The 16,397-nt window shown below is 38.8% G+C and overlaps 1 protein-coding gene across 1 annotated transcript; it reads right to left on the reverse strand.

Annotated features, from left to right (window-relative positions):
- Positions 1-1,027: 1,027 nt before the first annotated feature.
- On the reverse strand, positions 1,028-14,108 carry btr12 (bloodthirsty-related gene family, member 12). Its single transcript, XM_049472429.1, has 7 exons — positions 13,714-14,108; positions 10,492-11,141; positions 10,250-10,345; positions 5,144-5,377; positions 4,204-4,351; positions 4,074-4,100; positions 1,028-3,071 (listed from the first exon to the last, which is right to left on the reverse strand). Exons 1-7 carry the CDS (start codon positions 13,718-13,720, stop codon positions 2,533-2,535), a joined length of 1,701 nt encoding a protein of 566 aa, XP_049328386.1. The 5' UTR covers positions 13,721-14,108; the 3' UTR covers positions 1,028-2,532.
- Positions 14,109-16,397: the final 2,289 nt, after the last annotated feature.

Below are 16,397 nucleotides of genomic sequence, written 5' to 3' on the forward strand. Positions count from 1 at the left end.
ATTTAACCCCATACCATTACAGACCCTAACTTTTAGCCTTAAAGGGCTCTATTTTAGTGATCTTTTAGTGTTGTCTTTATCTCTATTCGGATGGGATTAGTTTGTCAGGGGTTTCTGGAGTAATTTTCTCTTTTGTAGGGGGGGTCCTCTGTGATTTTATTCCCGCCAGAACAACCATGTATGCATTTTTCTCAGACGTCCTCTAAAAAAAATACAGGCTGAATTATCTACTGTTTTTCCTCTGGTAATTTTAGTCCCGTCCAGATTCACATCTCCGAGTTTCGTCTCCTCTCGTTTAATAAAATTGCCATTTGTCCACTGCCGCGCACCGTAGTTACAATTTGGACTCACGTTTCCACGGAGATCCACTTAAAAAACAAAAGAGAGTGGAAATGGAGGAGCTACTGAAGCCCAAAAACTCACTGGTCCTCGTGTTTTTATCAGTTGCACTCTGAATACAAGAGTTTTAGCACTACAAGGTAAAAGAAGCAAAAGCATAATAAAATAAAAAAGTAAAAGCATAATATTAATGCACTTTTTAAATATATTTTAAGTAAGTACATAAATCTGGTACTTAGACATTTCTGAATATGTTTTAAGTACAATTAAGTATATATTTATTTCACCAGGGTCTGTCTTTGTTAGTAACAGCAAGAAGGAAATGCTAAAAAAAATACATACCAATAAACCAAGGAGAACCGACAGGTGAAGATACTAAGCTGAAGTCAAAAAGAGAAGTAAAAGTCTAAATAAATACATGAAAAAACAAACAAAAACCACGAGAAATACTTACTATTGTTAGTAAGCTTGTCAAAACATAAACAAAGGAGCAAAGGAGAGGGTATATATAGGCAGGGAAACAGGTGAAAACAATCAATAATCAGGTGACTGAGACCAAGTGTCATGTGATCATGATCTGGAGTCATGTGGGTGTTAGCGGCATTATGGGAATTGGAGTCCTTGAAAAATGACACTGTCTGCAATGTAATAGAAGCACTGACATCCTTTGGCCAACACACAACTAGCAAATAGTAAAAGAGCACTTTATTTATTTTATTAAAAATTTAAGAAAATGTAAACAGAGAAAATTGTACATAGTTATAGTACCCTGATAAAACATATCATAGCCTGTTATTATTATTTAAAACATAATAACCACAAAACTAGTTATACATTTGGGGGAAAAAAAAGAAAATAGAACATTGTAAAAGTAGCTTATATTTAAAGTAATCCTTCAATCACGTAAAAAGTATTAATTCTTCATTAACCCGTATATCAGTATTAGATTATGTACATTTAGTAACTTATCAGTAATTTATTACATTTATTACAGAGATTTTACATTTCTAAATGCAAAAATTAGCAGTATATCAATTTGTACAATGCCATGCCAAAGTCGTGGGAGAGCAGTATGTAAGGCGATATATTTATATAGGATGTATTAAGTCAAGGAATGGGTTGGGAACGCCTAAACTTGTATGTAAGTGTAAGTTGTGAGGTGCTATCTTGTGAGTGAGGAGGTTGATTAAGCAATGAGCATTGTGCTCTTGGCAAGACAATGCTAATTTTTTTTCTCTCATGGGACTGATAGTGGAGCTCTGCATTGTATAAGTTGTGGGGTGCTATCTTGTGAGCGAGGCTTACTGATCACTGCTCAAAACTGGTGGTCTGGATAAAAATTTACATATAAAGAGACAAGCAACTCAGGCCAAGAGATTTTTTTCCGGTAAGATTTTGGGGGAAAAGGACAGCGTAAAAGCTAGGAGGGAGTTTTACGAAACGTTAATCACTTCAGACGTCTGTTTATAATCAACACTAACGTCAAATCTAAACATCGAAAACATTCACAGTTATTGATTAAATGATGATTGAATCAATTATGTTTTTCCATCAACCAGAGATTAAAATCTTTATACAGGGGTTGGACAATGAAACTGAAACACCTGGTTTTAGAGCACAGTAATTTATTGTGGTGACGGACAGTTCTGGTGGAAACAGGAGAGTTGAGGTGCACATTGAATTCTGTCGTGATTTGATCAGCCGTGGTTTTATGTTTTTTGCACCAGAACATCCCTTTCAGACAGCTTCCTCTTACAGCGTCCACAGTTAATCCTGTTGGATGTGGTTGGTCCTTCTTGGTGGTTTGCTGACATTACCCTGGATACCGTGGCTCTTGATGCATCACAAAGACTTGCTGTCTTGGTCACAGATGCTCCAGCAAGACGTGCACCATCAATTTGTCCTCTTTTGAACTCTGGTATGTCACTCATAATGTTGTGTGCATTGCAATATTTAGAGCAGAACTGTGCTCTTACCCTGCTAATTGAACCTTCACACTCTGCTCTTACTGGTGCAATAATGTGCAATTAATGAAGATTGAACACCAGGCTGCTCCAATTTATCCATGAAACCTCCCACACTAAAATGACAGGTGTTTCAGTTTCATTGTCCAACTCCTGTACATCTTTCTGAGTAAACGGTATTTAAGTAATTCCTTCATAATGTTCAGCACTGTCCTTTTTCCACTCTTCTTCAGCCATGCTTCACCGCAGTGATGGTCAGAGCTCCGGCGTTCTTGCCGTCCTGGTGAACGCAGGGGCTGAAGATGGGGTGAACGCTCTCTCCGAATGTGTCCATAAAGGTGTAGAGATGATTCTGGGCCTTCACGTCGTAGAAGGACACCTGCCCGCCTTCGTGATCCAGGTACACGCCCAGTTTCTGGGGCAGCGTGGGCAGCTGGAGGGGAATCCTGCTGGAGGCCAGAGCTTTCACCTCGCCATTCTTCAGCCACAGACACCAGAACCCACCTTCCGGACTCAGCTTGAGATCTCCTTTACGACGGGTGGAGCCTCGGGCCACGCCCACCGTCCAGGCCGTCTTCCGGCCCACCTCCACCTCCCAGTAGTGCCTGCCGGAGGAGAGACCCTCGCGGCCCAGCACGAACAGGGCGGGGCTGAAGCGGCGCGGGCTGTCGGACGCCGTCTTACGGGATTCCTCATAATGCACCTGCCGCCCGTCCTCCGACACCACCAGATTACGCTGAGCTGTAGCCGAGTCCATAAACACCTCACCTACAGGAGGAGGAGGAGAGATGAGAACATGGAGTTTATTTTATATATAATAATAATATATGGTCACAAACATTATTGCAATAAATTATATTATTTTCATATTAAGTCCTTTAAATGTCAATGAAATAATGATAATAATAGAACAGCATAAAAAAGCAATTATACCCTTTTAAAACAATACAACTTAAATTAATCATAGTTTAATTACAGGTGAAATATAATACATAATATTTTATTTTAGTTTAGTTTTTTTTTGTTGTAAAACCAAATTGAAAAACCTTTGGAATACAATGAAGGGGAAGATGGATGATCACAGGAGTAAAGGCATAAAGTTATCCAAAAGCAGTGTGTAAGACTGGTGGAGGAGAACATGATGATTGATTGTACTAAGTAATCTTTTTAGCTATTAATGTAAAAATGTCTTTGGGTAACGTTTTATTTGGATGGCCCATTATAGATGCTTCATAAATGCTGCACATTCAACATTTAATTAACAGTCAAATAAATGACTATTAAATGTAAATGATTCTCTATAGAACCTAGTCCTGCACCCAAACCCAACACTAACCAAAAATCAACCCTAAAACCCAGTCCTAACCTAAACCTTAACCTAAACATTACATTTAATAGAGAAGCATCTACTTTCACCTTAGTAGTCAAACTTTCACCATTTATTAGTCATTCAGTTGAATGTAAGTTCAAAGTTACTTGAGCATAAAACATAAAATTTGCAGGATCTGTGTGAGAATATGGATTATCTCAGGACTCCATTAGGAACCTCTACATCTCTGTGCTGAGACGTCTGGCATTTACAGGGTTACACATGCATTGTACACTACTTATGTACATGTAGCTTAATGAATATTAAATGTTTGCTTCCTTCTGATTAGCAGTGCAATCCAATACTTCCTTCTGGGTCCAAATATTTCTTTTTTTTTTGATAATGATTATAATTTTCCTGAGGCTTCAGAATACAGGACTGTGAGAAGGAAAGGCACTTACTTGAGTAGTTCTGCATTCTTCTGAGCTCTGCAAAGACAAGATATATTGATTTATATGACTGCCAGCATAGAAACTATAAAAAAAAACATGATAAAAGCAAATATTCAATAGATAAGCAAAAAAAAATTACCTTTCCCGTACAGACGCTTCACCTCCTCCTGGAATCTCTCGACGAGGGTGCTGACGGACGTCCTGATCGTACCCAGGTACAGATCCGTGTTCACTGATACACCTGTCCAATCAGTGGGCTCGGGGGGAGGAGGGAGAGAGTTCAGGTGCTGCAGGAGAGGAAGTGCATATTTTAGAACGAAGATAGACTCTTACATTTATATACAATCAATCATAAACACCACCAATTAAATGTTTAAGTCCGGTAGCAGCGCTGTATTTTTATCTGTATTTTATTATTAATGACTGTATTACTGCAGTTCTTCACCTGTCAGACTCACTCTAATACTTCTCTTATCTGATGAAACTGAGACTCAGACATTAATCATGTTAATCTGAGCTAAAGGCGAAAGCTGTTGTTTCCATGTGGGTCAGCCAGACATTTCTTTTCCTTTAGCAGTTTATCCAGCTTCCAAGAGTCTTTTGAAAGTGTAGGAAACATTAATCTGTAATCCCTCTAAAGAAAAGACTTCTATTTTGTGGTCCTAAATCAGATACGTATCTGATTCATAGAATCAAAATTCATGTATCTTTGTTCTTTTACGCATGAGCTATTTGCTTCTCTCTCGTACCCACACATCTCTTGGCAAAAAACAGCAAAAGCAAACTGCCTGTCCCTTTTTCACCTCCTCTACACTTCCCCAGGTGTTCCCTGTTTCCTTTCCCGCCTTGTTTGTGTATTTATTGCCCTGTGTTTCCTGTTTCCTTTGTCGGTTCTTGTACGTTAATCGTCAGTCAGGTTTCGTGTTTCCTCATTCCTTGTGTTTATCGTTTTCTCTATGTGCTCAGAGTGTTTCCCCCTATTCTACAGTTTTTCGGTTTGTTTGTTTGTTTCAGCAGTGCTTCTACACTTCTGGACTGAAGCCCCTGGTTGTGAACCTCTCACTCTCTGTAACACTCACCTGCATGAAGAGCACTTTATCCTGGGTGTGGGCGAGAGCGTCCAGGTCGGAGCTGCGGTTCTTCAGCAGGTTGAGCTCGTGCTCCAGGCGGCCGGCCGTGTCCCGGGCCTGCTGCTCCGCCAGCTTCTGCCGGGCCGTGATCTGCTCCACCAGCTGAGCCTGACTCTGTTCCAGCAGCTTCTGCAGCTCTGCATACACCGCCCAGCTCTCCTCGATCTCACGCTGACTGTTAGACTAAAATAAACAAGAGAACAAATTATAAACCTCTGGAATATAATCAAGAGGAAGATGGATGATCACAAACCATCAAACCACCAAACTAAACTGCATGAATTTTTGCACCAGGAGTAAAGCAGCATAAAGTTATCCAAAAGCAGTGTGTAAGACTGGTGGAGGAGAACATGATGGCAAGATGCATGAAAAAAAAAAGTTATTCCACCAAATATTGATTTCTGAACTCTTAAAACTTTATGAATATGAACTTATTTTCTTTGCATTATGTGAGGTGTAAAAGCTCTGCATCTTTTTCGTTATTTCAGACATTTCTCATTTTCTGTAAATTAATGCTCTAAATGACAATATTTTTATTTGGAATTTGGGAGAAATGTTGTCTGTAGTTTATAGAATAAAACAACAATGTTCATTTTACTCAAACATAAACCTATAAATAGCAAAATCAGAGAAACTTATTCTCTTAATATATACATTATAAATAGTTCCAGTCAAAATAGTATAAATAAATAGCAAAGTGATCCAAACTGTAAAGGAAAGCATTTATGTGCTCTTATCTGGGGAACTGTTAACTGCAGTGCCAGTTTCATCATTACAGGGATTTTTTTTTTCTGTGATAGCACATACTTACTTCAAAGTATGTTTTTCTTTATTTAGTTGAGTATTTCTTCTCATAATCTGGATTTGAACATTATTCAAATATTCACTATTCACTGTATACCTGTAACTCTACCTCTTCACTACTTTACTTTAACTGATGCTCTCAAACACTTTATTAAGAGACAAGAAATTCAAGTAATTAACTCTTGATGAGTTCAGCACAGCTGTTAACTGAAAGCCTGAATTCCAGGTGAATTCCAGCAGAGATGCACAAAACTCAAGAATCTATACTATTTTTAAATAATGAAAAACCACTGCATTTAAGGTGTGTCCAAACTTTTGACAGGTACTGTATACAAGAGATTTTGAGATTCTTATAAATAATCAAATATCAAATCTACACTGACATATTATAATTAAATGTATGACTACACATACATGGAAATATAAACAATTTAACTTGTGATTAATTGTGATCAAATCACAGGAAAGTGATGTGATTAATCAGATTTATAATTAATTGACACCACTGGTAAAAATATAGATAATACAAAATATTAGACCCAAAAAACGAAGATAAATAACCAAGTTTTTGGAAATTTCTGAATTATTATAAAAGTGAACTTTGATCTACACTAAATATTGGTTATAATTATAATATAATTCTAGATATTAATGTACATAGATACAAATATTCATTTTCTATATTTAGGTATATTTAGCACTCAAAAACTCAAACAAGGAAAACAACCCTAAATACACACACACACACACACACACACACATAACAGCCTTGAGTACACACACACACACAAACTTCTGTCTTTCCAGAGTTTTTTGTTGATCAGGGAAACAGAACAAACACAGTGTTTTGATGTAGTGTGAGTTTTGGTTTCATGATGACACACACACACACACACACACACACACACAGACACACACACTCGATCAGAAACCAAATCACAGACAGCAGTCCCTTCTCAGGTTCCCTCTAATCAGAGCTAAAAGGAAAGGGCAGACACACACACACACTCACACACACACAAACACACACACACACACACACACACACACACACACACACACACACACACACACACACACACACACACACACACACACACACACACACACAGCTGCCAGCCTCACTCTAGCTCACTGTAAACAGGACCCTTAAAAAACTACCCAAACACCTTCATCTACACTACGTCACACTAACACTGATTCTCAGTTAGTGATCTTTCACCAGGAGGTGCACTACCCTAAAGAAGCTCCTTTTTTTATATAGGACTTGTTCTGTTTAATTTAAGCAGCTTGTACTTTACTTTCCCACACTCTAAACACACATACACATTCATGAGTACCCTGTGTTAACTCTATCCTGTTATCATGCAGTCTGAGTTTGGGAATAACCGGACTGACCGGTCTGACTCTACTGAGAAACTCTCCTGAATAAACATCTTTAACAGTGGAGGTTTTATAATCTTATTTATATATGGCAACAGGAAGAGTTTAACACCTTTACATAATGTGGGCGGTCTTTAAAATACACTGTGTTCATCTGATCAGATTCAATTATTTACAGGTACATCTAAAAAAAAAAATTAAATAATTAAAAAAGTTTACTTTAAACTTTTAAATTTCAGTAATTCAGTTCAAAATGTGAAACTTATATATTATATAGATGTATTAAACACAGAGTGATCTATTTTAATAGTTTATTTTATCTTGTTGATGTTATTTTATCTTATTTTATATTGTTGATGATTATGAAGCTTACAGCCAGTGAAATCCCAAAAATCAGTGTCTGAGAAAATTAGAATATTGTATAAAAAGACCAATTGCTACTTTTGGTATGCAGTGTGGGCAGTGTGCCAAATCCTGCTGAAAAATGAAATCCGCATCTCCATAAAAGTTGTCAGCAGAGGGATCTACAACATGTTCAAGTGGGAGAATTCAAATGGATGAGAAAATTATGTTGTCTAATACAGATAATTAAGTTGTCAAAAAAAGTCTTTTGTACTTTACTGTTTGATGGAATATATGTTAAATGTAATATATTTAGTCAGAGTTGGTCAGGAAAGTGTGTTGAAATAACACTTCCATTTTTTGTGTCACTACAACTTAATAAAACAATAAATTAACATTTTTTTTATTTTACATCAGGGTATGTATTTAAGTATTGGCTAAAGGCCATTAGAATGACTTTTTTAGAGTGTGTGCTGTCCACTGTGTGAGGTAATTCTTTCTATGGCACATTCCTGGGGAAGGTTAAATGCCTGCACATCTTGGAATAGAAACTCCATGGTATAGTTTTGCAGAGTCAGTGTAGTAACAGTATCAAGTATTATTATATATAATAGTAGTAGTACTGGGAAAGAATAATAGTAGTAGTAGTAGTAGTAGTAGTATTAAAGGTCATTTAAATAAGCATATTTTCAATGCTGGATCTTCAACTTTACAGAAGAATCACAAACCCCTATTTAATCATAAAAGAAATTCATGTTTGATTTTGGAGTTTTCATTTAAAACAGCTGAGAACAGCAGAGCTTTAATCTCACAATTACAATTGTGATAATATCTTTCTCTCTCTCATTCTCTTTCTCTCTCTCTCTCTCTCTTTCTCGCCCCCTCGCTCTCCCCCCAAAAGGAGAGACAAAGATCTGCCTCCACATGTAACTTCATCCTCATTGTATTTTTAAACACAGCTCCAGCTGGGCTCTATTTCCAGCCCGTGATTGGCCGTGACTCCGGCTGCAGCTGCAACACTAACCTCGTGCTCACTCAGCGAGATCCCGACACCAAATCACATTAAACGCTTCCTCTGGGGAGCAGCGGCGGCTGCAGGCCTGACCTGAATAACTCACTTTTACAAAAGCAGCCGTCGATATTTTACACCACGCTGCTCATGACACTCCTCATTGTTTCCTCGTTGTTTATTCCCATTACTGGAGAAACGGCTCGGCCTGGAGATTCGGACACTGCAGGATCTCACCTGAAGTCTGACATGCTTCCCATGATGCTCTCTGTCTGTAGAGTTGGGTGTGTTGTAGCAGGTAAATATTTGCAGTGATCCTACAAGTCAGGTGAGTCTGCGAACAACACATCCTGAAGCTCATCCAAACACTGATGCAAATTAATTCAAAAAACTGTACCTGAGCAACGCAAAGCAAAGTGAATAAAACTAATCACTCATCATAACTGCTAAACATGGGGGTGGGAGTACCATTCCAGATAGCAAAACTCATCCAGGCCATTTCAATATCAAGCTTGAGTTGCATCAACCTACCTTTGGTTTGAAATTAGGCTCGATTCTGGCCCAAATGATTGGTTAAGTGTCTTTTGTGCTCTTCAGCACTTTAGCTGCTGAGTATAATATGGCAATCTGCCCACGCCACTTGTGACAACAATATGGGAATCAACCCTCACTAACAGTGTAAAATCCCCAGTTTGAATACATAAATTGGACCACAAGACAGACAGAAAGATAGACAGATAGATGAATAGATGAATAGATGGATGGATGGATGGATGGATGGATACATATATAGTGTCAGAGTGAACAAATCAGTTTAGCACATAAAGAACTTCTCAGATAGATAGATAGATAGATAGATAGATAGATAGATAGATAGATAGATAGATAGATAGATAGATAGATAGATAGATAGATAGATAGATAGATAGATAGATAGATAGATAGATAGAATGATAATCGGCCAGACCGCTTGTGCCAACACTCCTGTTGCTAAGTATAATATATAAATCAACTTGCACTAATAGTGGCAACTCCCTGGTTTCTGAGTATAATCTGTAAATTTGCCCGCACTGCTTGTGCAAAATATATTACATAAATCGACTTGCACTAACACTAATAGTGCCAACACTCCGGTTTCTGAGTATAATATGTAAAATGGCCCACATTAATAGTCCAACACCTTGGTTGCTGAGTATAATACATCAACTGTCCCGGCCATGTTTTGAATCTATGTCTGATTCTTGTCCAAATGCTCGGCTCACATCTGGGCTGAGAAATGTATTCCATACATGCCATTTTTGTCAACACTCCGGTTCACCCATGCTCAATTCACATCTGGGCTGAATGTAGAGTGTAATAATACAGCATTTTGCCCACACGGCTTGAGCAAACACCCCGGTTGCTAAGTATAATATGGGAATCAGCCTTCAGCGCTGGTGGCAGTACCCCAGTTGCAGAGTATAACATTGTCATTACTGGTAAATCTATGGTAAATATAAATAATAAAAAGTACTCACCTTAATGACCTTAATAGACTGTTTGATCTCCTCCAGTTTCTTGGCTCTCTCCTTGATCAGATGTTTCATTTCTGATCTCCTCTTCCCCACCTGGCTCTGAGCAGAACATGGATTTTGTACCACATTATAAAAGATATCAACATGCACATGCAAAATGTGAGCTCTTAGATCTTAGAGTAAGGTCTAAAAAAACATATTAAATCATCTCCTAAATCCCAAAGGAACCTGAGATCACCACTTACCATTTTCTTCTTGTACTCCCGGTCGATTGAGGTGATCTCGTGAGTTTTGTGAGCCACTTCTGCACACTCCCTGCACACGCACACGTGATCACTGCAGCAGTAGGCCTCCAGAAGACGCTGGTGCCTCTTGCACAGCTTCTCCTCCAGGTGAAGGATGGGCTGCACCAGCTTGTGCTTGGCCATGGTCTTCTCCTTCCTGTGGTGGCGCAGGTGGGCCTCGCAGAAGGAGCCGGGACAGCTGAGGCAGGACTTCAGGGCCTTCATCTTCCTCCCGATGCAGGCGTCGCAGGGCACGTCTCCGGGTTTGGCGAACTCGCCTCCATCCTGGTCCTTTCGCGGGGTCCCAGGAGAGGCACTGGCAGCAGCTGCAGCCCCCCCGTCGGTGCTGCACACAGCCGGGGCCACGGTCAGACCCTGGAACTGCTCGGCTATTTCAGCCAGCACTCGATTCACGCACAGCTCCGGCTTCCTGGAGAAGCTCTTCTTGCACATGGGGCACACCACCTTCTTACTGTGGTCCCAGTAGCCCTGCAGGCAGGCCTTGCAGAAGCTGTGTCCGCAGGGGGTGGAGACCGGCTCCACAAACACCTCCAAGCAGATGGAGCAGGAGAACTGGTCCTCAGAGAGGGTGCGGCCCCGAAGTCCCGGGCCTGAGAGAGTCACAGAAGGAGTGAGAACTGAACCAGTGTAGGACTGGAGTAACTAGGCTACTTTTAAAATGTAAGGAGAAGAAGCTGAAAATAATTAATACAGTAAAGATAACCAATATTTCTAATAAAGTAAAACGTAAAAATAAAGTGTTTGGATTCACAAAGAAAAACAGTTAACAATATGGATGGATGGGTGGATGAATGAATAAATAGTGCCAGAGTGACAAAAAAGCAGTTAAAAAGAGCTCAAAACATCTAGAATGTTTTAGGTAGATGGATGTATGGATAAATGGATGTATGGAGGGATGGACAGATGAATAGATAGTGTCAGAGTGAAAAAAAAGCAGTTAATAAGAGTTCAACGCATCTAGAACTCCTTTAAATAAATGGATGCATGGATGGATGGATGGCTGGATAGGTAAATGAATGGATAAATTGATAGTGTTAGAGTGAAGAAAAAGCAGATAAGAAAAGCTCAGCATCTCTATAACTCCTTTAAATAAGATATATAGATAGATATAAAGATAGACGAATGGATGGATGGATGGGTGGTTCAAAGTGAAGAAAAAGCAGTTAAGAAGAGCTCAACACCTCTAGAACACCTTCAGAGGAATGGATATAGGGATGGATGGATGGATGGATATATAGATAGTGTCAGAGTGAAGAAAAGCAGTTAATAAGATCTCAGTACACCTAGAACTTCTTTAGATAGATGGATGGATAAATAGATGGATGGATGGATGGATGGATGGATGGATGGATGGATAGAAAGATAATTGGATGGTTGGAAAGATAGTGTCAGAGTGAAGAAATAGTTCCTCTAGAACTTCTTTAGATAGATAGATAAATAAATGGACTGATGGATGGATGGATGGATGGAAAGATGTCAGAGTGAAGAAAAGCAGTTTGGAAGAGCTCAGCACATCTAGAACATCTTTAAGACAGCTGGAGAACCATTTCAGGTTCTAGTTTATAAAGCGACTGAGAGAATTAAAGCAAAAGAATCTAAAGTATAAAACATTTTTTCTTGTTTAACTTGTTTTTTTGTTTACTTCATAACTGCATATGTATTTCTTTCATAGTTTTAATGTCTTTAACGTTAATCTACAATGTAGATTATAATAAAACTCTGACGCAAAAACAGCTGTAGGAGTTTTAGAGGAAGAGTTAGTGGGTCGAGTTGTTTTGATTTAAAGAGAAAAGAGTTGCAGTATGAATGTAGATCCTGTTCTGCAGCATTCCAGAAATGACGGGACGGAGAAGCGCCGTAACTTTAGTCTGAACTATCTGTATCATCATTATCATCAGAAGTGTGAAGTAATGAAGTACAAATACTCTGTTACATGACTTAAGTAGAAATGTAGGTTATCTTTACTGCAGTAATTATTTTACTTTTTCACGCAATTATCTATAACTTTTTTACTTCTTACATTTTAAAAATAGACAAACATCCAACTAAGCTTCTTTAATATTTAATATATTTACATTCTACTAAAATACATTCATTTACAATGAACATATATACAGCTGAAACAGTGAGGAGCCCAGTGCATCCCATATTATATTATCAACATTAACATTTTAATAATAGAACACAATATTCATTATAGCTTTTAGAAAAATGTGTTTTGGGAAGGAGGGGTTGGTTGTGCACTACAGGACTTTGTGGGCGTGGCCTAAGTTGTTGTTTTTAATGGCTTTATTTTTCTCCTTACATTACTTTTATACTTTTTAAAGTAGTTTTGAAACCAGTACTTTTTAAATACTTTTACTTAAAGAGAAAAAAGCTTGAGTTGATTCTTCTTCAACTTCTACAGAGGTATTTTATTTTTAAATATTAGTATCTATACTTCTACCTACAGAATAATAAACGGAGATACTTTGGTACCACTTTAAAATGAAACTACCTTTATAAAGGGTTTATAAATGGTTTACAATTAGTTTATTAATGGTTACTTATCAGTTATAACACATATGTGGAAAGGGCAACAATGTAGATGGCTGTGGGTTCACTATTTGGTCACTGTTGCCCTTTCTATGTATGTGTTTTAACTGATTATTAATGATATTTAAGGCATTTACAACCTAATTAATAACCATTAATAAACTAATTGTAAACCATTTATAAACCCTTTATAAAGGTAGTCTTAATTTAAAGAGGTACCGATACTTTTCACATCTTTGCAGAAATCAAAGACCACCACACACACATGGCCAAAAGTCATAGGATATGATATGGGTATTGTTTTCTCATGACTTTTCTCATGGCATATAAGTATAGTGTACATTCTTACAGTTAGAAAAACTTTTATAACTTCCATTTAAAGGATTTCTATTGGTCAGTTCATTATGAAATTCTAAAACAATGTATAAAACAACATACTGATTTAAATATTATGTTAAATTTAAAAAAATATATATATAATTTCTGCTAAACATGGTATTACTTAAATATTACATCTATATATCTTAAAGAATAATAATAATACCTTAAAAGTTAATATTTGTTGTATCATATTTGTTACAGAATATATTTACGAATAATTTGATCAGTATAATGTTTGTAACTTACTCTGCATGCTGACTGCGGTTCAGTTCTCTGTGTGTTGCTCTGGATTGTATCCGGACTGAATGCTGGTTGTCTGAATGCGGATACAAGGTTTAAACCTGTTCCTCCTCTTTTCCTCGGCTCTGATTGGCTAACACTCAAACACACAGTCTCTTAGACCCGCCCTTTTCTCTGGGTGTGGTTGAGTTTTATGTATGAGAAGGACAGGTTGGGTGTGTGGGACTGAATTAAAGCATTATGTGTTAAGGGACACACACACCCACACTGCTAATGATGTGAAAGGTTTGTGGGTGTGTCCTGTGGATTCCAGTGGATTTGGCTCTGTTTCAGATTGGAACTGGTTAATTATTCACAGCAACACATGTTGAAACAGTGCTATCTACAGGAAATAACCTTGCAGAAAATGATTAGGTGTGTGTGTGTGTGTGTGTGCGTGTGTGCGTGTGTGCGTGTGTGTAAACGAATACTGTATGTACAAATGTATGTACTTTAAGTGGCACCCATTGCTGACACAGATGTGCAAACTGTTTATATACAGCACAGTAAACCAGCCCAGCACTACTTACAGCTGTGTGATCATTAGTGGGCGGAGTCAGGGTAGAGCTAGAGTAGTTGAGAGCCAATCCACACCAGGCAGGACCGTATAGGCCATTGTGAGAGTACATTTATTGGCAGTGAATAGTCAATTATTGCATCTATTGTATATAATAGTAGGTGTTTCTAATAAAGTGGCCAGTGAATGGACACACACGTTTTGTGTTTCCAATAAATTGGCCAGGGTTTGACCATACAAGCTTTGTGTTTCCAATAAATTGGCCAGGGTTTGACCATACAAGCTTTGTGTTTCCAATAAATTGGCCAGGGATTGACCATACAAGCTTTGTGTTTCCAATAAATTGGCCAGGGTTTGACCATACAAGCTTTGTGTTTCCAATAAATTGGCCAGGGTTTGACCATACAAGCTTTGTGTTTCCAATAAATTGGCCAGGGATTGACCATACAAGCTTTGTGTTTCCAATAAATTGGCCAGGGTTTGACCATACAAGCTTTGTGTTTCCAATAAATTGGCCAGGGATTGACCATACAAGCTTTGTGTTTCCAATAAATTGGCCAGGGTTTGACCATACAAGCTTTGTGTTTCCATTAAATTGGCCAGGGATTGACCATACAAGCTTTGTTTTTCCTATAAATTAGCCAGTGAATAAAAGGTGGTAAGTGTCTTTATTAAAGTGGACAGGGATTGATCATACAAGCTTTGCGTTTCCAGTAAAGTGGCCAGTCAGTAGTCATACAAGATTGTTGGCGTTTCCATTAAAGTGACCAGTGAGTGGAAGCCCATTATGATAGTTATTCCTGTTAAGGTGTGCAGTGTGTGACCAAATTAAGTTTGTGTTTTCAATAAAGTGAATGGTTTAACGTCAGGTGTTTCTAATAAAGTGGCCGCAGAGTGCGAGCCCATTGTGGGTGGTAGGCATTTCTAATAAAGTGGCCACGGAGAGGAAGCACAATTTGTTAGGTGTTTCTGTTTAAGTGGCCAATGAATGAATAGGCATACAAGATGGCAGATGTTTCCATTAAAGTGACCAGTGAGTGGGAGTCCATTGTGATAGCTTCTAGTGTTAAAGTGGCCAGTAAGTGACAATATACAGTTTGTGTTTCTAATAAAGTGGCCAGTGAGTGACTAAGAGGTTTGTGTTTCCAAGACAGTGACTTATTTTAGGGTCAGTTGGATATACGAGGTGGTATGTGTTTCTTATAAACTGGATAGCATTATGTATGTGTTTCTAATAAAGTGGCCAGTTTTTGGAACAGACAGTGTTAGATGTTTGTTATGAAATGAACATTTTGTTTTTTGGAAGCACACGGTAGGTGTTTCCAATAAACTGGTCAAAGAGTGACCATAGTAGGTGTGTGTCAGTGATATGTTTGTAATAAAGCTGTTATTGCACAGTTATTGCTACTGCAGGTCTGTAGTGAGTAGTGGATGGTCAGCAGGTGTGAGGAAGCTCTTCAGGGTTGGTCCTCAGTAACAGCGCAGTGGTGCGGTAGCGGAGTTCGGTCACAGGGGGGCGTGGGAGAGCTGGAGCTGCTGCTGCTGCTGCTGCGGATACAGCAGTGCCGCAATCCTGTAAGTGATACTCTCTCTGTCTGTGTGAGCAGAGGCTCTTCCTGACTGTCAGTCAGCAGCTCTGCGTTGGGGGGGTTTGGGGGGGGGGGTATAAGCGTGTTGTTTGGAGGAGTGATAATGGAGCTGCAGCCTGGCTTTGTTCTCGGTTCTAATGGGCTCGGTTCTGTTTCTGCAGGAACCGGGATTACATAATCAGCAGGGGTGAAATATAGAGGGGAAGCTCAAGTATAATGGGTGTTAATGGGAGGCAGTGAGGGGGATGGAGATGGATGGTGTTGGATGGTGTTAGATGGAGCTCCATTGGTTGAACAGCTTGGTTGTGTCAAAGATCAGCCTGGCGAATGGCGCATCCATCCAAAGGAGGGATTAAATCTCTCACAGTAATCCCAGCATTAGGCCCAGAACATTTTACTCAATAGATAACCATAATGCTTCTTCTTATGAATCGGTTCCGTCCCAATATCAAACTGTGCTTTGTGCCAATCTGGGCTCTCTTTTAATGTCACGTCTTTCATCTTCAGAGCGTCTCAATTTATTCATCCGCTCTCATCCCTCGCTC

This window comes from Astyanax mexicanus, chromosome 25 (assembly GCF_023375975.1).
Source record: "Astyanax mexicanus isolate ESR-SI-001 chromosome 25, AstMex3_surface, whole genome shotgun sequence".
Taxonomy (NCBI): Eukaryota; Metazoa; Chordata; class Actinopteri; order Characiformes; family Acestrorhamphidae; genus Astyanax; species Astyanax mexicanus.